Source organism: Capra hircus, chromosome 4 (genome assembly GCF_001704415.2).
Source record: "Capra hircus breed San Clemente chromosome 4, ASM170441v1, whole genome shotgun sequence".
Taxonomy (NCBI): Eukaryota; Metazoa; Chordata; class Mammalia; order Artiodactyla; family Bovidae; genus Capra; species Capra hircus.
The window spans coordinates 8606069-8628059 of NC_030811.1; the positions used below are offsets into that span (position 1 = coordinate 8606069).

At 43.2% G+C, this 21991-nt stretch overlaps 1 protein-coding gene across 2 annotated transcripts in view; it reads left to right on the top strand.

Annotated features, from left to right (window-relative positions):
- The window catches only part of EZH2 (enhancer of zeste 2 polycomb repressive complex 2 subunit), a 57019-nt gene continuing 35255 nt past the window's right edge, over positions 228–21991 (top strand). Inside the window, exon 1 of one of the 2 annotated variants that reach the window (XM_018046821.1) lies at positions 228–397. In XM_018046821.1, coding sequence (XP_017902310.1) covers positions 261–397 — 137 coding nt within the window. In that variant the 5' untranslated portion in view covers positions 228–260. The remainder of the gene's footprint in view (positions 398–21991) is intronic. The other variant, XM_018046822.1, reaches the window with a different exon arrangement.

The window sequence follows — 21991 nt, forward strand, 5'->3', positions numbered from 1 at the left end:
TTCCTGAGAGGCGCCGGGCGTTCGGCGAAAAGAACAAAGAGCCGCCGCGGCGCTTCCACTCAGGCGGCAGCGTCCCTCAGCGCCTGCCCGCCCGCGCGCACGCGCCGCCGGCCCAGCCCGGCCGAGTCCCGCGGGCGCCTCTGCGTGGGGCTGGCTCGGCGCCTCAGAGGCCGGCGGGCCCTGTGATTGGACGGGAGCCTGCCTCGCGTCCCGCCAATCGGGGCGGCGCTTGGTTGGACAGGGGGGGCCAAATAAAAGCGATGGGGATTGGGCTGCCTGGTTTGGCGCTCGGTCCGGGAGCGTCCGACACCCACTGGGACGCAGAAGGCGGTGGAGCCCCGGCGGCGGAGGCAGCGGTGGCGCGCGGGAGCGGCGCGGGCTGGGGCGCGGGGCGCAGGTAACGCGCCGCTGTCGGGCCGGCAGGCCGGCCGGCCGGCGGGGTTCCGGAGCTCGGCGTGGGGCGGCGGCGGCGGGACATCCCCGCTGCCGCTCAGCCGGTCCGGGTAATCCCCCCCCACCCCCACGAGCGGGCTTTCCCGGGGAGCCTCTGGGGCTCGTAGGGGTGAGAAGAGACCTCCCCTCACCCCCCTCGGAAAGGGCTGTGGGCCCGGGCCGATCCGCGCGACCCCCGCGGGCGGGCTGTGTGGGAGCCAGAGAAACCCGAGGCGGGAGCCCGGGCGGGCGCCGAGCGGAGGGTTTGCGGGGGGGGGGGGTCCCCTCGCGCGCCCGTCCCTCCCGAGGCGCCGGGGCCGGGCCGGGGGCGCTCCGGTGCCCGGGGCGGGCCGGCCGCCCGAGCCCCCGGTCTCCTTTGTGTGGAGCGGCACGGCGGCGGGAGCGCCCGGGTGGGACGGGACCCACACAAGTTGATGGGACCTCGGCGCCGAGTGCGCACTCAGAGACAAAGGACGGACTGTGTCTCGGGGGAGCTCGGCGCGAGTCAGGGGCAGTGACACCGGGGCCTGACAGCGGGCGGGAGAGGGGGCGTGGGGAGCGGGCGGGCGGGCTCGGCCCCACGCCCCCTCCCCGCGAGCGCGCAGGCTCGGCCCGGGGCCGCGGGGGCCGGGACGGCGCGCGGAGACCGGACTCGGGCGTCCGCGCTTGCTGACATTTCCGCCGAAAGCTGCCCCGGAGCCCCGAGGCCCCGAGCCCCGCTCGGACCAGGCGGTCCCCGGCCGCCTCTGTCGTCTCGGCGGGGCTCTCCGTTAAGTTTGAGGGGCGGGTCGCGCTGTTCTACCCCCCGCCCCCGCCCCCATCTCCGCGGTTTTGTTCGTTACGGAGGGCTTTCCGTCGAGTTCACGCGTCCTTGTGGGTCCCCCACCCCCGTCTCCGCCTCCCCAAAAGTCGGTGCCTCAGGGTCACTTTGTGAAGAACGGGAGGGATCGAGAAGCGTGGTATTTTGGAAAACTTAGTGAACTCAACGCCTGGTGAATCCCCACTTTCTGAAGAATCATCATCTTCCAAAAAAAAAAAAAAAAAGAAACCTGTCCAGGCTGTTTTGGCCAACTCGTGTGAGACTGGCGACAGGTGCTAACGAAATCAGCTGTCATTTAGTGAGGAGAGATTGTTCCCCGAATCTCTAGGGGATGAACGGGGAAGAGATGGTACAAAGAGTTGGTCCAAAGAAAACGCTTATGCTAAATGTGTGTTTGGATGGTATGGTTAGCAATTTCTCATTAATTGGACTTGTTTTCCGTGAACAATAGCTTTGTTGAGTCAGAAAAGACTGGCTGCAGAAATGTTCGTTGCCTAAGAAATCGAACGTGTGCTGTCCGCAGTTAAGCTACTTTGTTTGTCGCACAGGATCTGTAAAATTTTAATTCATTTGGAAATAAAGATGTCTTTGGTATTTAAAAATGTTTTAAATGCTGCAGGGTTTGCTAGCTGGGTTTGAAAGGTCGTTATCAGCTTAATTTTGTGGCGTTTCAATGTCGCATAAAACAACATTTAAAACAACAGTTTAAAAAAGCTTTTAAAAAACACTAATGCTGACACAGGTGAATGTAGTCTATACTTCTAGGGGGGTTTGAGATCGAGCGGGTGGGATCCTAACCCTTAGATCACTAGGGAGCTAGGGGGGTTGGTTGTGGAGTTTATTTTCTATTACTCCTTATGACCATTAGCAAATATTTTATGTTTGCAGATAAAATGTAGAGCAAGTGTGTAATCCTAACTATTGATCATTTTATTTGCAAGAAAACGAAAGTATTCAAGATACATTTTAATTTCCTTTTCCTATTCCCTAAAGTTAGGAATAGATGGGGTTCTAGTCTTAGATATAAAGAATCCTATTCTCTTTTTGGAGGTGTGTGAGAGAATGTAATGTTTGAAGTCTTGGAAACACTTAGGAAAATGGCATCTTAAATACTAATTTTTGTGGAAAGTGAACGTATTCAAAGGAACGAAATTTAGAAACACTTAGACACTCTTCTTATTTGCATTGTTTTATCTCTTGATCTAATGTGCAACCTTCTATTTTACCGTTTCAAAAAAATGGAGACAAAGAAATGTAGTGTAAAAGTCTTACACATTTTGCAGTGTTCGACATCACTGAACTGACATTCCAGGTGCTGTTCCTAAGTATTGTCTACATTTATATTAGTTGTTGGTAATTATAAAAAGTCCTACTGATAATCTTGCCCATTGTTAGGAGGTGAGCTAGTTATGCAGATTTTGGCAGAAATTTGAATCTTTTAGAATACAAAATTCCAGTTTTCCCCATCTTGTGTACATTATATTTGATAATTACTATCTTTGTACTTGCCACAAGATTTTGTTTGAAAAGGTTTTTGGGGGAATTGGTTTTAAATTTTTTGTGTTTGAATTGACAGTGTATTTAGTTTAAGTAGCAGTGATAAAAAAACTATACTTGTTGATTTAGTATAGTTAGGCAAAGAAAAAGAGCACAAATTCGTTTATACCAGCTTTGCCTTGCATGCATACGTAAAGGTGATTATCTTTGTGTTGACCACTAGAAATGTGTAGGCAGATTTCCCCAGGTCACATGGAGATTTTCCAGGATATCCCCCATCCTTTGAGCTGGCATGCTCCAGGAGTCTGAATTAGTTTCTGACTTGGCCTAAAGAAGTGATTAAGAAAGTTGATCTGCTTTTTAAAAACTAACAGCAAGGAAAAATCCTATGACGAGCTAATGAATTCTGGAGTCAGTTGGAAATGATTTATGGATCTGCCTTGCAGTCTTTATGTCCATACAAATGAAGAAAACATTTTCTGTGAATGATGAATTCTATGTGGGCAGGTGAAATGTGCAGTTTGGGGAGAGCAGAAGAGGAACAGCTTATTAAGTTCAGAGAAAGCTTCACCTGCTGGAGGCCTTCCATGTCTCTTCAAGGGCTTCGTTGGTATTCTTTACTATAGCCTGTATCCAATTGAAATCACTTGCTGGTGCCATCCCTCCCTTCCCTCTGAAGTGCCTTGAGGCAGAGGCTCTGTCTTAGTTTTCTTTGTGCACCTGAGTTGCTAGAGAGCAGGGATTAATAGTTGAATGAATAAAGGAAATCCTGAAAATGTAGGGAAATATTTTGACAAAGCAACTTGGAAAGCAAACAGGATATATTCATGTTGTGAAGAGCTTTGGAAGGTATTTTTCTCCCTGAGTGGCAGTGGTTACAAAGAAAAATAATTATCAAGGTGTACAAGTTCCATGGTTTCTCCTAATTATTAATACCCTAAGATACTGAAAATCGGATATACTTTAGATGTAACTGTTGGTTTTCGTATTTGGTATTTCAGGCAGCCAGAGAGAAGCTTGATGGATCGTCTGGATATACCTGGCATATAGTATCTGCTTAAATTATGTTGAAGTTGACCGAAATTTAGGGGACGAATGCGTCTTTTAATCAAAAGGGGTTTAGTTACCATTAATGAGTTCTTGATTGGAATAACTTGAGCTAGGTTTTGAAGCTAAAACTGAAGAAAGTAGTGTTAGTGTAATTACTGATTGTTTATTGGGATGCTCCTCATCATTCTTTTAAGATGATAAATGTAGTTGTAAATCCAATAATATCTCAAAAGGCATAGCTGATAAATTTGTAAGATGGTTGCACTGTTTTTGTCTTGCCATTGCACTGCTATGTGGTGCAAAAATATGACAAAACAAAGTGAAATAAAAGACGTTAATATTAAAGAGACTACTGTTTGCCAGATGCTTCATTCGTTTGCTTGGTTTGTTTTTTATTGTGGTAACATTCACATCAGGTGCTTTGTTTTTAATTCTTGTGAGAACCACCTTGGGCTCATCAGCAGAGGTTTGGATAAATGAAACATGTTGTGTACATACAATGGAATGTTCAGCGATTGAAGGAATGACATATTGACACATACAATAACGTAGGTGAAACTTGCAAATGGTATGCTAAGGAGAATAAGCCAGACACACAAGGAAACAATTTATGATTCCACTTATAGGAGGTAGCTAGAACAGGCAAATGTACAGAGACAGAAGGTAGGATGAGGGGTTACCAGAAGCTGAGGGGAGATGGGAATGGGAAGTTAGTGTTTAATTGGGACAGAGCTGCTATTTGGAAGGTGAAAAAAACTTTGGACATGGAAGGTCAATGTTTTGAATGTGTTTAATGCCTCTGAATGGTGTGCTTAAAAATGGTTGAAATGGTAAATTTTATGTGTATTTTACTGTTAAAAGAACTTTAACAACAGCACACTCTGCAAACATTTACAGATAAGTAAGCTTTGGTGTAGAGGGTTAAGAATTTGCCCAGGATTATCAGCTAGGAATTTGCAGGCAGGATCCAAACTTAGATTCTGTTTGGCTCCTATTATCAGCTTCACGTTATCTACTTGTCTTCTGGATGATTGAAGGCAATCATGGGTTCCAAGAAGAATGAGTTTATTTGAATCAATCAGAAAATTATATTTAAAAGTAGATAAATTGTAGTTCAGACTGAACTGAACTGAATTGTAGTTTTATGGGATCTGATGCCCCAGACTAAGTAAAAGATGTCTTTGTGGATTTTTTTTCAGCCAGAATTCTAATAGAGTGCACTCTGGGGGGAAGATAGGAAAGCTTTGAGTGTGGTCTTTGGAGTCATATAACTTGGGTACCCTGTCACATTGTCCTTGAAGTCTGAGTTCCTTGTGTGTAAACTGGTGTCTTAATGATAAGCATTCATTCCATAAGGTTGTGGAGAGGATTAAATAAATGAATACACGTGAAGCTGTTAGTGAGTCTTTAATAAGTGAGTCTTAGTAACTGTGCCAGTATTATTTTTTATTTTATTTTATTTTTTTTTAGTTTTTTATTTTTTAAATTTTAAAATCTTTAATTCTTACATGCGTTCCCAAACATGAACCCCCCTCCCAGTATTATTTTTTAAAGACTAGATGTGCTTTCTCACTCATGGAACTAAACACTTCCCAAACTTAAATATCTGTATATAAAGAAAATAGTGCCACATAGGATTTATCTGTTTACTTCTAATTGTCTATTGTTTAAAAAAACAGACACTATGTATTCAATTTAAAATACTGACATAATTTAGATGTTTATCAAGTGAACATTTCTTGATCCCTGTAACCCCATTCCGTGTCCATTAACAGTTTGCTGTGTATTCGTCCCAAACTTTCCATTGTATTCACGCGAATATATTGGTTTGGCCAAAAAGTTCCTTCAGTTTTAAAAGTGAAAATAAAGACACATTTTTCCATTTTCATCAAGGACTTTTTTGAACAATGTATTCACCATTTTGTTCTACTGCCTTTTGCTATTTTCCAGGCAGCTTCATAGTTCTGTTTCCCCAAATCTTTTTATCTTTTTGAATAAAGAACTATCTAGGTGCCTTTTATTGTGTTCCAGGGAATTGAAATTTTTTCCTTTAAGATAATTTTGTGAAGACTGAAATAAATGGGAATCCAAAGGTGCAATGTCTGACGAATATGGTGGATGAATCAGAACTTCCCACCCAAGCTGTAACAGTTTTTGCCTGGTCATCAAAGAAACATGTGGTCTTGGGTTATCCTGACGGAAGATTATGGTTTGCTGTTGACTAATTCCAGACGCTTTTTGTGGAATGCTGCTTTTAGTAGTTGGTCTGATTAGGAGCAGTGGGTGCGTGCATGCTTAGTCGTTAAGTGGTGTCAGACTCTTTCCAACCCTGTGGACTGTAGCCCATGAGGCTCCTCTGTCCATGGAATTTTTCAGGCAGGAATACTGGAGTAGGCGGCCATTTCCTCCTCCAAGGGATCTTCCCGACCGAGGGATCGAAGTTGATTCTCCTGCATCTCCTGCGTTGGCAAGTGATTACCACTGAGCCACCTGGAAAGCCAACTGGAAGCAGTACTTGTTGGAATTAATCAGTTGCTTTTCTGAAAGAAACTCATGATAGAGGACTCCTTCCAATCCCTCCATATACACAACTTTACCCTTTTTGGATGAAGGTTGGCCTTTGGTGTGGTTGGTGGTGGTTCATTTTGCTTGCCCCATGATCTCTTCTGTTCCACATTATTGTACAGTACCCACTTTTCATCCCCCGTCACAATCTGTTTTAAAAATGGAATGTTTTCATTATGTTTCAGTAGAGAATTGCATATGGAAATACAGTAAAGAAGGGCCCCCCTCCCCCTTAAGTGGAACCCAAACATCAAAGCGATTAACATAACCAAGCTGGTGCAGATGATTTTCAGGTATTGATTTGGGTATTTTGAGAATATTGACTATCTCTCGAGTGGTATAACATTGATCCTTCTCAGTTAACATCTCGATTTGATCACTGTCAACTTCATCTGGTCTACCAGACGGTAGAGCATTGCCAGCGAGAAATCTCTAGTATGAAACTTCGAAAATTCCTTTTGATACTTTCAGTCACATCACCATCTCCATACACTGCCCAAATCTGTTTTTGTGTTTCAGTTGTGTTTTTGCTTTTCTTGAAGTAATAAAGCATAGTTTGCTGAAAATATTCCTTTTTTTCTTCCATCTTCAGTATTAAAATGGCTACATAAAAATTCACCAATTTTGGGACTTCCCTGGCTCTTCAGTGGTTGACTTTTTCCTTCCAGTGCAGAGGATGCAGGTTCAACCCCTGGTCTGGGAGCTAAGGGGTCCTACATGCCTCCAGGCCAGAAAAACCAAATCATAAAACAGAAATAGTATTGTAACAAATTCAATAAAGACTTTAACAAATGGTCCACACAAAAACATCTTTTATTAAAAACTTGACCAGTTTTGGTAAGTTTTTTTAAATGCACACTGATATGAGAGCTGTCACAGTACACTCTAACAAAATTGTTTCGAAAGAAGTTAAGAACAACTAAGCACACTGCTAGAGCCAGAACGGACTTTTTGGTCAACCCGATATATTTATACGTGTATGTATGTGTTTTACACAAGCAGGATTAAGTTATTTTGATATAAAATTATTTTGTCAGTACAGAGATCTGTTTCATTTTAAAAAGCTGGTATTTCTTTAACGCTTGCTCTGTAGTTGACACGGTTTTAAGTGCTTTCATTTATTTTACACGGACACTGTAATAACAAGAGATGGAGGGATTAAGTTACTAGTAAGTGGTAGGTTACCGATTTGAATTTAGGCATTTGGGCTTCAAAGCCCTGATTTCTCAGCCTGGGGGTGTATGTTCGCGCACTTGTTTTTTGTTTTTGTAAGGCCCTGTGAGCTACCAATGATTTTAGCATTTCTTAAAAGAGTTGTAAAACAACAACAAACCCCCCCGAAGAATATGCAAGGCTACTGGCTGTGGCTTGCCAAGCTTCAAGTGCTTAACCACGTGGCTCCTTGCAGAAGTGTACTGCCCTTTGCTCCAGGCTCTCAGGCTGTTGTTGGGTGGAATACTCCTTGTACCGGCTTCTGTGTCGTCAGGCGGTGAACCAGCTGTTTCTGTGGGTGCTGTGCTCACCCTCTGAGGGGGGAATATCCTTATGGAGCTTTGAACTTCTGCATGAAAGCTTTCTAGAGGGAGAGCCGATGGTTCAAGATTATGCATGTTTCAGGTTTTAATAGCTGTTGCCCTGTTGTTTTCTAGAGAGGTGTCCGTTTTTTGGGGGTACAGAATCAGCTTTACTGAAGTGTAGTTTATATACATTAGGATCCACCATGTGAAGGGTATAGTTGGAAGAGTTTTGCCAGCTGTAAGCATCTGTGTGACTGTCACCTCAGTCACGATGTAACCTTGCTGCTATTGCAGAGCTCTTCATGCTCCTTTCCCATCATTCTCTCAGCTCCTATTCCGGAATTTCATGTGAATAGAATTATGCAGGATATACTCTTCTGTGACTGGCTTCTTTGATCCAGCATGTTCTCGAGGTTTATCTGTGTTGTTGCTTGTTTCAGGAGTCACTATTTCTCAGTAGCAGTCCCTGTGTGAACATCCTGTGCTTTTTTTCACTTCACTACTCGCTGATCGGGCTGGTCCTTTTGGCTCTTGTTATAGTAAATCCTCTGTGACCATTTGGGCAATCTTTTTGCAGATGGATCTTTTCCTTTCTCCTGGGTAGACTTGTAGTTGGACTGTGGGGTCACTTGGTAAATACTGATTTAACTTCATGAGAAACTGCCAGGCCATCTCCGCAAGTGATTGTGCCATCCTGCGTGGAGTCAGGGTGGTGTCTGTCTGGGACCTGTGGTTCCGCTCCATCTTCACCAGTGTCCCATGTTGCTGTTGCTTGAGTCACTGGCATCTAATGAGTGCTGAGTGTTCTTTTGTGGTTTTGATGTATATTTCCCAAGTGTTCATGGTGCTGGATATCTTTTCACATGCTTATCGGCCATTTGTGTGTACTTTTCTGTCAAACCTTTTGCCCATTTTAAAAATTGGTGTTTCTGTATTCTGGGTACACTGTCTCTGTCAGATGTATGTATTGGAAACGTTTTCTCCTTAATGTTTTCCAATTTTGTTCTCCAAATTTTCCTCTTTGATTTTGTGTATTTTTGACAGTATATAGATCAAATTAAGTAATAGCACTAGACGCATAATTGTTTAAATTCAGTAAAATTGTGTGAAAACAAATTTGTTCTTAATTCACAAGTCATTTAGTTCTTGGTATAACACAGTGTCATGTTTGTAGAAACATGAACATGAAAAGGATATTATTTATCTTGATGGTGTTAGGTATGTGAGTTATGTGGCATGAAGAATTTTAAAATTTGAAAGTGATAATATTTAATAATTCTTTAAATTTTCATTTGGAGTAGTTCGGACCTTTTCATTTTTTAGTGAATTAACAATTTGCTTTCATTTTTTTCCTTCAGAGGATAAATGGGGAAATTAAAAGTGACTTTTATCTTAGAATCTGGTTATGTAGAAGTGATAATAAAATTGTCAAGCTTGGTCTACCTGTTTTGATAGTGAAGTAGTTTTTTGTTGTTATATAATCAAATGTTTTTTCAGATTATATATACTTGATTTGTTCGCTGCTTTATTTCTGCAAAGTGTCAGTTCTTTTGCTCAACACCTGATTTACTCCCACAGTAATTTTTAGTTTTTCTTCACTGTACAAAATAATGTCTTTTTGACACTTTTTTAAAGCTTACTAGAAACATTTTGAAGTGCTATGTATGAATTTAGTGTGCATGAATGCAACAGAGGAATAAAGACCATCCTGAGATGGTCTCCTCTTTAATAAAGAAAAAAAAGTGCCAGGGCTCCTGCTGGGTGTGGTCCACCTCTGCACGTGGGTTGTCTTCCATGGCCGTTGATTGCATGAGAAACTCCCGAAGCTGGTGTTCACGCTATCTCGGAAACAGCCTAACCTTTCTTGACTAGTCACACAGTGAACTAGCTGTTTTCTCAGGAGTTTTCTTGTACTTCTCCCCTGTTGAGCTCAGCTGGTCTTCTTCCTTGTCTCCAGAAGCCTCATGTGGAGTTTGTGGTCTGTCCTCTTTCTGGAATCCCTTCTGTACTCTTGTAGCATCTCAAGCTGCTGTTCAGCCTTTCTCTCTCTCCCCTTCACTCAAAGCTCTGGTCTACTCATCTGCATGGTAGAGGTTAGAAAAAAGTCTTGTAGATAGCAGATAGAAATAACATTTTGTGAAATTGGTTTAGGACCAATAAAATCGAAAACTTGGGCCTCTCTTCTCTAGCAGCAACTCAGTAAATAATCATTTAAATAGCACCCTAGCCTTTAAAGCAGAGCCTTCAGAAGTCTGCTCAAAAGTGAGTTTTATTCGTCTTTACTGTGTATAGCACCCAGTGAACTTTGCTACCTGCTGTCAGGTACTATTATGCATCTTTAATATATGTATCTAATTACTCTTGATTAAAGTTAGCTTGAGAAACCTGGAAATAAGTGAGGAATATAAAATAATGATTCTGCAAATTTATCTCAGGTTGGTCTTTATCTCTCTGTTGCATTTATGCACACTAAATTCATACATAGCATGTCAAGATGTTTCTAGTAAGCTTTTAAAAAGTGTCAAAAAGACAGAACATCATGACTGTTTTATCCATTTTAGTGTCTTGCCTTTTGATACTAAAGACCAAGTGCTTTGTAAGCAAAACACAAAAAATGACAAAAGCCTAATTGATTTCTTTAAGCATTGAAAGCATCTTGATCATCGTCAAAGCAGCTCTTGTATGTTTTTGATGCTGGCGCCTGAAGTGAAGTTTCACAGGTGTGTGAGTAGCTATTGTGTGTTTCCAAGTCATGGAACTAGCTATTGTTTACTTCGAGCCTGCTCTGTGCCTGATATACATGCAGCTGTAAACCAACCATTTTACTTTTGAAATTTGTTGAAAGTCATACGTTATAATTATTCTAAAAAAATATAGCATTTGCTGAATGAGAAGATAGTTATCTGTTCTTTGAATATTCTAAAAGGCTCTATTAGGATGAACTTAACCATCGGTTAACAGAATGATGATCATCTGAAAGTAGTTGTGTTTCCTTGGCAAGTAGCTTCGTGGATCTCCACTGCTAAGTGACTGAGATGAGCAAACAGACTGAGCAGCTTGTGATCACTGGGGATCTACCATGTACCTTTTTCATAGATAAAGAAATAGGAACTTGGTGGAGGTAAGTAACTTGCCTGAATTCATACAACCAGGAGGACAGAGGTCCCTTCGAGGATAGGGTTTTGCTACTTCTAGGCTTCTTAGCTCAAATACTGGGATACTAGGTGGTTCACTTCTGTAGGCACTTATGTCTGTTTCTCTGGAGACTGAGAAATACTGGGCTTGAGTTTATATTACCTTCACAGGTGATTGTGATGCTTCCTAGCTGGCATTTGAGTTCTGTGCACTTCTCCCATTCCTAAAACATCTAATGCTAATTATAAGCTGGTTCCCTGGTAGCTCGGAAGGTAAAGAACCTGCCTACAGTGCAAGAGACCTAGGTTCTACTCCTGGATCAGGAAGATCCCCTGGAGGAGGGCATGGCAACCCACTCCAGTATTCTTGCCTCAAGAATCCCCATGGACAGAGGAACCTGGTGGGTTACAGTTCATGGGGTCGTAAAGAGTTGGATCCAACTGAGTGACTAAGCACAGCACATGATGTTATAGTAATAAAATAATTAAATAGACAATATAGTTTGGTAACACATACTGGAAATATCAGTGGTTATAAATAATGCTTGAAGGATTAGGCATTTTCTGGTACTTCAGCAGTATATTTATATTTATCATAAACCTTCAGTATAGGAAGGTCGTGAAAAGACTTAGTGCTCATTATGACCCCTATCTCCTTTACTTCCATGTTGGCCCGAAACTACTACTTTTTTAAGCAAGAGAATGAATTTCAGGGTGGAGATGAGCCCCAGGAGTTTCTGAAGGGTCTCTGAGGAGTCTTGTCCATGAGCTAAAGAAATGGCACTGACGGACATGTTTATCCCCTTGTGGTGGACATGAACCCCAGTGCTGAAATCTCCAGGTAAGGGTTACTTGATTGTAGAACGCCTGGAAATTCTGAGAGAGTCTGTAAATACTTGGGCATTAGTAGTTTGAACTGCCAAGTCCATTTTATGATACTGTCTTCGAATATAGAGGAAACTGGGGGACTTCCCTGGCAGTCCAGTGGTTAACGCTCTGTACTGCCATTGCAGGGGACGCAGGTTCGATCCCTGGTCAGGAAACTAAGACCCTACTTGCTCTGTGGTGCAGCCAAAAAGAAAAAAGAATATAGAGGGAATTTTGTTTGGGGATTAAGACATAGAGTCAGTGTGTCAGGTGACAATAGTATGTTGGCAGAATTGCCTGTGGAGAGTTTTTAGAAAGATATCGCAGAAACCTCTTCAGGCCCCAGAGCAGCCAGTTTTCCTCCAGTGTCCTCCAGTGTGTGCACAGGTCGCCGTCTTTCTGTTGAGCACACTTGCTGGTTTGCACGGGGGCTCATGCTGTGTGGAAAGCACTGGCAGCCCGCGCGGCTGACTGGTGTCAAGGCCTTGCAGGGCCAGCTGGGGTGGCAGCGTCCTGTCACCCGCCTGATGCTCACCAGGGTAACTTACCTAACGTGGGCTTCTCTGAAAACTTTCCCCAATGTGTGTTGGTAAACGGGTACTGGATGTTGGCTTATTTGAGATATGATTTAGAATAGACTTCCTCTAAGGAAGTATCAGAAGGAGTTTTGAAGAAATGCGTGTCCCGCGCCCCGTCCTTGGATTACAGTGAGTTGTGGGTCAGTTTCTGGTGCATCAGTTTTTGTTCTGTTTCCTCTCCAACAGTGTCTTGGTAAACTGAGTAGTACCTAACAGAATGAAAGGTTTAGCTCATAAAAACAGGTTTTGTACAGTTTTTGAAGAAAACTTCACCCTCTAGATGTCAGTTTAGCTAATCAATCTGTTTTGTCTGTTGTCCCAGCAAACTGTTTAAGACCTTTATGATAGTTCAGTTTTCCACCTGGTGTAAATTTATATGCCATTTCTTTCTAAGACATGTCTATCGAATAACACAGGAATGCTGGTCTGTAGACTCCGGGGTTTAGTTTACTCTTCTGCTGAAAGGAAGATGATCTGACTTTTATAGAAAATACACTACTGCAGAGTCTACTCACTTTTGCTGAAACAGTCCAGTTAATGTTTTCTATCATTCATCTAAGACTGCTACATTACTGTAGTTTTCCTGTGCCTTTTTAGCTGGGCTCAAACCAGGGCTACAGATGTGATCTGAATTTTTAGTTTCTCTTATCAGTAGTCAGGGCACATTTGTTTCCTAAAAACTTATTGATACAAATGCCGTTCACGGTACTTTTTCACCTGTAGTTGTATGTACTAGTGATCGTGTGTGCTGTGATCTGCTGAAGTTCAGGCACTAATGAGCCAGTTGTTTCTTGTGAACTTGTGTCACTTACCGTGTTAGGCACTTTGAGAATGTTTTATACATTGATTTTAACTGGTGGATAGTACCTCTATTCCTGGCTTTCCCAAGTCCTTCAAATGAAGTTTCAGAAATTTCTTTTTCGTAAATTTTCACAAGTCTTTTGGGAGGACTGTTTGGATGCAGCAGTAGTGAGTTTGTTTATTTTTACTTGTTTCTCCCTTTTAAATAAAAACAGAGGCATGCTAGAAAGTGAAAAGGGACAAGATATTTACTTTTATCTTTCTCTTACTTGGGTAGGGCAAAGTGTGAGTGAGTATGTGGGGAGTTGGTCAGAAGGGTAGGTTCGTTTGGGGGAAGCAAAGCGGGAGGTTAGAAGAGACGGTGACGAGGGATGATACCTTCCTGTGAGGGTGAAGGGTAGGACAGATGGATGAAAGCAAGCAATTTGTTTAAGACAAATTTTGTTAACGTTAATCCCCTAATTTGGCACAGATGTATGGCATCCTTTCTTTTGAATCCTGTAGTTGACAGTTACAACGAAGTATCCCTCATTAAATATTTTTAACATAGATTTATAATGTTTTTATTTATTTATTTTTGGCAGTGTTGGGTCTTCGTTAGTTGTGGCGAGCAGGGGCTACGCTTGCTGTGGTGCGGAGGCTTCTCTCATTTTGGAACACGGGCTCCAGGGCGTGTGGGCTCAGTAGTTGTGGCACGTGGACTTAGTTGCCCCATGCGTGACATGTGCGATCTTCCTGGACTAGGGATCAAACCTGTGTCCCCTGTAATGACAGGCAGATTCTTGACCACTGAGTCACCAGGGAAGCTCTCACAGAGATTTTTGTTTATCTTTTTTTTAAATTGCAAAAATGGTGATTTCTAGACTTTCATTCTTACAAACTTGTCTTTTAGGAAATATAATTTGAGTATATGCCAGCTCCAGGCTCTCTGCTAGGCAGATGAAAAGCTGGGGTACTGTTGTGATTTCTGATTCATATGGTGTCTTGGATATACTTGTTCTCCAAGTGTGCTCTTTGGGCCTCAGGGAGTGGGACTTCCCTGGTGGTCCGGGGGCTGAGACTGCCCTCCCAGTGTGTGGGGTCAGGGAACCAGGACCCACATGCAGCAACTAAGACCTTGATCCAGCCAAACAGATATTTAAAAAAAACAATTTTGGTAATAATTGAAGATGTTACGTGTTGCCATCTGTTCCAGTGGCGGAAAAGCAGTGGTAGACAAGGACTGTTGGCACTGTAGCACCTGGAGTTGAAAAAAAATGTTTTTTTGAGAATGTCCTCGATGAAGTGAAAACAGTTACTAACTTTATATACTCTTGATCCTGAGTGCACACATCTTAATATTCAGTGCCGCAGGGTAGGAATGTGCATACAGGGCTTTGACGCTGCCAGTCCAGCGGTCTCTGGGAGCCGCACTTACGTGATGGAGTTCCAGGCTACACCAGCTGCTTTTTTCATGCGGAGCCATTTTCACTTGAAAGAGGGGTTGACAGACAGTGATTATTCCAGCTTGGGTATGGGGCAGACGTTTTTCAACAAAGTGAGCCTGTCACTTGACAGAGAACAACTGACCGTTATTTGTTGCCAGTGGCAATGTTTGAGTTTTCGAGCAAAAATTAGAATTTTTAGAAAACTTGGTATCTGTCATAGTGAGGTTGACAGCTTTTCCAGTAAATACTTAAAGACTTTTCTGATGACGTTAGTGGATTTAACAAATAATGATTTTTTGAAATAGTGAACTTATGGAAAATCTGCATAACTCAGTGGACCAGTGTTTTCCAAATTGAGGAAATGATATTATAAAGTCACGCATGGGTTAAAGATGCAGCCAAAGGAGACAGACCAATGAATGTTAATGTGGCAGGGTAGGAACGTTTATTGATACAATCTCAGATTCCTCATTGTAACTGATCTTTTAAGCAACAGCCCCTGCTTACTGAAGGATAGAGTTTGTCTTGAGGAAAAGCAGCTATGAGGTTGAATCACAAGCTGCTCTAGTCACTTTTCTCTTAAAACAGTTCTGGAGTAACGTCCGAGCATGAGATTGCCCATGAGCTCAGAAGCCATGCAGACGCCCTTCCCTGCTGTAGCTCAGATATTTGTTTGGGAAGGGATTTTCTTCAACCAAAACAGCATGTTGGAGCAGATTGAATGCAGAAGCAGATATGGGAATCCAGCTGTCTTCTATTAAGATAGATATTTAAAGAATTGGCAAAAATGTAAAACAGTACCCCTCATTAATTTTTTTAAAAAGGAAAATAGTTTTTTAAAAATAAAATGTGTTATATTAACATTTTATAATAACATTACATGTTATTAACATGTGACAGACTTGCTGTTGTTGTTTTTTAAATAAATGTTTTAAAACTTTATCAGTTTTAAATTTCTAATATGAAAAATATTAGTAGCTACACCCTACATAAACTCAAGGGGCCCTAAGACCCTTTCAGCTTATGAGTGGTGTCGTGTTTTCTGTGAACATTCTGCCCGCTCTTTGTGCTGGTTGACTGCTATGTGAGTAATTAATGTCTAAGTCTGGACCTACATTCAGATTCTTAGTGGTTGCAGTGGCTAACTTAGGGCTTCTTAATCTCTTTTGCTCCATTTTTTCTCCGCGTGAGTGCATCAGGCTTTTAAATGTGAGAATGTCTCTTGCTGTCTTTTTTCTCCATTCACACTACTACCAACCCAGGCAGAAGTCCTTGTCACTTTATTCCTAAATTACTTCAGTAACCCAGTTTCTAATATATTTTTCAAGTCGAATGCAACTGTTGGGTTGAGTTTAGTTTTATTTATATGCTCCCTAAAAATGTACAGATATAAACATCTTATGGTATAACCAAAGCAAATTGACAGATTAAATACAGACAGTCCAATCAGCAACACATATTTAATGATGGCTGTTTTGTTAACATGAATGAATAGCCAATCTATTTCTTTAATTTGGCTTAATACTAACAAAGAGAGCATGTATGTGTTATAAAATGCTGTTGACTTTTAGTCTTTGTTGAGGATAACTGACCTAGTGGTTAACCTGAGCTGTGACAACTAGCAATCCTTGAATGCCAGCTTGAATGACAGTTGGAAATTCTGTAAAGCTGTGTTGATCACTGGAGCATTGTGGAGTTACTGAAACCTGCTTTGCACAGATACTGAATAAGTTATTTTTGGAGTCTTTACTAGAAAATATTATTGCATATTTTACGAGTGGGTTGGTGGGAACAGAATACAAGTTGGTGAGCTCTCTGTGTCCTGCGGGCTTGCACCCTGCACAGGGTGCTGAGAGCCTTAGCAGGGTTTCTTTGTTTGCTTGCCCTAGCAGACCTGGCTCACCTTACTTTCTTGTTTGGTTGTTGTTTTTATCCACAGCCCTCAACACCATCCATCTTACATACGAAACATTTTTCTTTGTTTTTGATTTGTTTCCATCCCAATAGACTAAGTTCTGTAAGGTCATAGATTTTTGTCTGTGATTTATTTCTGAGCCTTCCGTTCCTACAAGGGTACCTAGAATGTGCTAGATATTCAGTAAATATTGAATGACTGTATTAGCACTTCTCTATTAAAACCCCAAACTCAGACGCTCTTTTCTGTGATCGGTGTTTACTGCTGTCTCCCAGCTGGGTCAGACATGCTTCTCTGTTCATCCTGAACACAACTTGTTGTACACAACACCTGAATTGTGTAGAACTGTTTGATTTCTTTGATCAGTATGTGCATAATCGGTAGAACAATTACTTTCCTTGGTTCAGAGTCTGTATTTTTATTAATATAGCCTATAGCCTGGATTATCTTTTTAAGTAGACACCATAAGTTCATATGGAGATTCCCCCCCCACCTTAAATTACTCAAGTGATGTCTGAGTTTTTAAATAATAGAATTAGATGTGAGAATTTCCCCCTCAAATTCCATCTTTGTGAATTTTTTGTTTTTTCCAATTTAACATTTTACATAGCATTTTAATTTCTAATATATTTCTGTTCTGTTTATCATCTAAAAAAGTAGGTGCCTACTTTTAAAATGAAAGCTTTTAGGTTGTTGTATAACTTAATTTTCTTCTTTAAAAAAGAAACTTTATTTTGAAATAATTTTAGATTTCTGTAATCATGGTATATTTGTCAGAAATTAGGAAACCGTTATTACATTACTGTTAACGAACCTGGAGACTCTGTCTGGATATCCCCGGGTTTCCTGCTTAGTTCTTACTCTGCTGCAGGACACCAGGTTGTATTCGGCTGTCTCCTTAATCTCTTGCGATCAGTGCCAGTTTCTCAGTCTTTCCCTGTTATCATAACCTTGTTTATTGGTCCCGTGTTTGGTGGAAATATCCTTCAGTTTGGGTTGATCCATTTTTTTAAGTAGCAACTGAAGTGACAGGTTGTGAGGTTTAGGGGAAGATATGAGTTGTATGTGGCAGGGGTCATGGGGTGCGAGCAGAGCGTGAGCTAATAACCCTGACGGGGGTATTGCTGGTCTGCACTGGGACCCCGCCGACCCCGATTTTGGAATTCTGCGTAAGGAGGACTTGCCCGCCACCCCCGTTTACTTATTTACGCTCTCACTTTCCTCTCTCAGACTCGTGGGTACTTGTTAGTTTGGTTGTAATGCTGTTGTGATTTTGTTTGCTTCTAAAACCCCTGCAGCTCTGGCCCTTGGCAGCCCTTCAGTCTGATTCCTGCCTTTCCTCCTCAGAGCATTCGCTTCCTTTCTGCTGGAGGCTTTCCTCCTGGTTTCCTGGTCCCAGCCCTCGAACGGCCCTCTCCTCAGAGCCCGGCTTCCTTGTGCTGGCAATGGGATTCAGGGGAAGAAGACGTGGGGTCCTGCTGCTGGGCTCTGCGGCCTGGGGAAGGCCCCGCCCGCTGGCTCACCTGGGGATGCTCTGCGTCTCTACGAGTTCCCGCTGCTGTCCCTGCTTCTGGTCCGTCTCCGCCTCTTCCTTGTTTGGCCCTGGCTCCCCAGGAGAAAACTGAGCTACAGGACAGTGCTCCTGCCCAGTTCTTTTCGTCCTCAGCCGCCTTCTGTCCGGTCGAAACACAGATTTCCACGGTTTCCTAGGTGGGCTCCTTTAGCCCACCTCTTTCCGTGGGCTTATCTCCTGAGGTTTCAACTCTCTTGGATTCGCTGTGTGGTCTGCATTCCTTCCTGAGATCCGTGGAGTCCTGTTCTGTTCTTATTTACTTGCCTACAGCCTCCCACGTGAGAAAGTGACTTTTCACATCCGTCTGTCTCCTTGACTTTCTCTCTGGGTGTCATATCCTCCTCTCCCTCACCTGCAGGTGATGGTGACAGGACCTCCCTCGTGCTGCGCCTGCTCTGATGGGCACTGGGCGGTGCCTGACCTGAGTGGGCTTCTCAGGACAGCTCTGTGACCTGGATGCTCCTCAAGGCGTGAGGACAGGGAGGCACCAAGAGATGTGGGAACCTGGCCAAGTTCTCACACAGCTGGTTCTGGGAGGACTGGGTCCAGCCCAGGGAGACTGGCTTTGCAGGCCGGGTGCGCGCCTCTGTTTAAGTTGTGGGTGGGATGTGGAGAGTGTGCTGCCCACGTCGGTGCCCTGCGCCATAACCAGTGCTGTTACTCACCAGGGCACCCTTCTGCACAACTGGGGCCGGGGGTGACATGTAGTGGTATCTGCTCGTTTTCATGAACCCACCAAATTGGGGCGCAGGCAGCAGCCCCACACGCCTGCCTCCCTGGACGCCTTGCTCCCAGTCTCCTTGTGGGGTTTTCTGTGAAACTCCTCAGGCGTAAGACTTACTTCCCTTGGTAAATTTTTATGTCTTACAAAAGTTAACATCTATAAGTCTTAAGTTCTCCTAATCCTAACCTACAAAATCTTATTTACCATTAATTTACTTCTGAGTTTATTGAAACAGTGGTTTTTAACTTAAAAAGATAAATAAAATTGGTAAGTGAGACTTCGAGTTGCCCTCACAAGTGTTTTAAATATAAAAGCACTATTGAAGATTGGTGATTTTTCAAACTTGGCAGTTTTCTTTAGGGAAGGACACTGAGAGTGTCGCAGTAGTAGTACTTAAATGTTGAGTTTGGATTTCACCTTCCTCAGGCGGGTCTTCAGTTAGGAGTCAACGTTAAGGCAATTAGTTGAGAAGGATAAGTAGTGCACGTAATTTATAATTTTCTTTAGACAAGTGGAAGCACAACTCCGGGGAGTGGATGGCAAATGACTTGATGCGGCAGATCCTTGGGAATGAAGAGCCTTTTAAAGAAGGGCGTCAGGGCACTGAAAATGCCTAGGGAGCCTTTTTTCTTTCTTTGTTTTTATTTTTTTAAGTCCTCAGTCATCCTCAGCTGAGTAAGGAGGGGCAGGAATGTTACCTTAGGTAATAAAGGCCCCTCAGAAGTGGCCGAGGGCTGGACCTGATAAACAGGAATGAGATTCCTGGGCTGTGTGGCCCAGTCACTGCAGGTGAGGTGTGTCTTGGTGTCTACACTGGAGGGCAAGGGCGGAGTAGGTCTACTCTTGGGGCTGCTGCTTATGGACCCTGAGGACATGGGGCTGGAACCTGTCTTCTGTTCATTCATTGCAGTCCTATGAATATACCTCAGATCCCTTCTGTGTCTCATGTGGCAGAAAGCCTAATCCAAAACAATTGAGGTTTGGTTGATTCATAAAATAGACTCTGAACTATGTATAATCTTACTTTATTTAATTTATGTATTTGTAGTCCTGACAGGCTGTACGACATTGTATTAAGGTGTGGATAGACCCCTGCCATACCCTGGTTTGTCTCTTGAATTAAAGCATATAACTGTTGTTTCGGTGTCATTGTATACAGGTGGACTTGAGCTCTATCTGCTTTGAATAAAAGAAGCTATTTCATTTTCTGGGGTAAAAATCATATTTCGTGTCATTTCATCTGTGGGACTAAACAGGTCTTTTGAGTGAGACATTTAAAAACTGGATTTCTCACACATCCCCATCCATTTAGTAGCAAGTCATTTTAATGAAAGTTCCTTTCTGCCAATCCACAAGTACTCCGAGTGCTATCTTAGTTCTCACTGGGCTGAGATGTGGTGGGAAGGAGTCAGGACTCATTTGTCTGCTTTCAGGGCGGGAGGGGGCTGGGGGAGCTCGAATTTGAAGGCTTCTGCCTGCCGGGGCCGTAGAGGTGGGTGGGCCTGCAGGGCTGGGTGTCTGCAGCCAGCTAGCTGTGGGGGGTGCTGGTACCCAGTTTGTTTGGATGAGGTCTCAGGCAAGAGCAGCTTCCTAAGGGAATCTGGAGGCTCCGGGTTTCCGCTCAGGGCCTCTTGATTTGTTGCTGGGCAGGTGGACCACAGGGCCCTGGCTGCCCCTGAGACTAGGCTCCTCCCAGGTTTCTCAGGATGGGGTGTCTCCCCTCCCTTCCTGTGCTCAGCACGGCAGCCCCCCTTCCTTTCATACCTAGTGGCACAGCGTCTCATGATCAGCACATGATAGTAGACCTGCGTTTTGGTTTTATTGTTTGTTTGTTTTAAAATCTGTTTGTCAGGCACCCAGCCAGGCCCTGGGGTTTTACAAAGGAGAAAAACTGTTCTTGAGATTGAGGAACCTCCAGTGGGGATGAAGTGGGGTGAAGAACATGAAAATGTGATTTTAATGTGTTGTCAGTGCTGAGGGAGGGAGCTTGTTTTATGTAAAAAACATCCTTCTAATGGTACCTTAAGTTTTGTTAATTTTTTCATGGTTCTGCCTGTTTATCCCTATACTTTTGAGGAACAGTCTGTATACTTTTGTTATCCTAATTCAGAGCTCATGAACCTTATATTTGGATAATTTCCCCTAAATGAATCATGGTTTTCTTTTCCTGTCTATTGTGCATATTTTCCAGATCATTCTATGGCTTAAAAACCTTCATTTTCATTATTTGGGAGAGCTTTGTGAAATTTATAAACGTGGAAACGTATCTACACATGCCCTCTTAGGAGAGGTTGGTTCCAGACCAGCTTTGAAGTGTCCTGTTGTTGATTGTGAGACTTGGTAATTTAGTTATAGCTTTGGTTCTGTCCTAACAGACTTTTCTAGAGGTGTTCTTACTAATGATAGAAACATTTGGAAGATATCCCAGGGTTGAAAACATGAAGTGCTAATGATACCTTTTCACCACGACAGAAAAAATGCACCTTTAGAACCGTAGTGATAGCCGTGTTGGACATCAGAGAGGACAAGAGCCATGCTCCCGGAGCAGGTTCATCGGACTCAGCACCACCACCACCTCTGGGGAGGAAGAATTTGTGGAGGCGGCAGTGGTGATGAGCTTATGAGCTAATGAAGCAGTGATAATCCCTTTTTACCTGATGTTTCCCCCTTTTGGGTAGGCCTCTGAAGTACTAAATATCTTAAAATAATTTGCATAGAATCACCTGAGCCCATCCGTTACCTAACCACAGATATGAAAGCAAAAAACTGCCCCAGAGTCACCTTTTAAATACAGCTCTAGCTTCTCCCAGACTCGGGCGCCCTCTGGCCCGGCCTCACCTTCTTCCTAACTTCTTCTGGGGTTCTTCATTTCTGCCAAGGTGGGGTCGGCTGTGGCGATTAGTCTCCTGAGCTCCCAGGAGTGTTCCACGCAGCACCCCAGGCAAGGGCGCACTTTGAACCTCATTCAGCTGTCTATTTGCAGTCCTGCAGGCTCTTCATTCTTCTCATTCCCTCGGTTCCTGTAGTCGGGCTCTTCGCCTGTGTGGGGCGTGCTTTGTCTGCCGCGTCTGCTGGCGCCCCTACCGCCCCT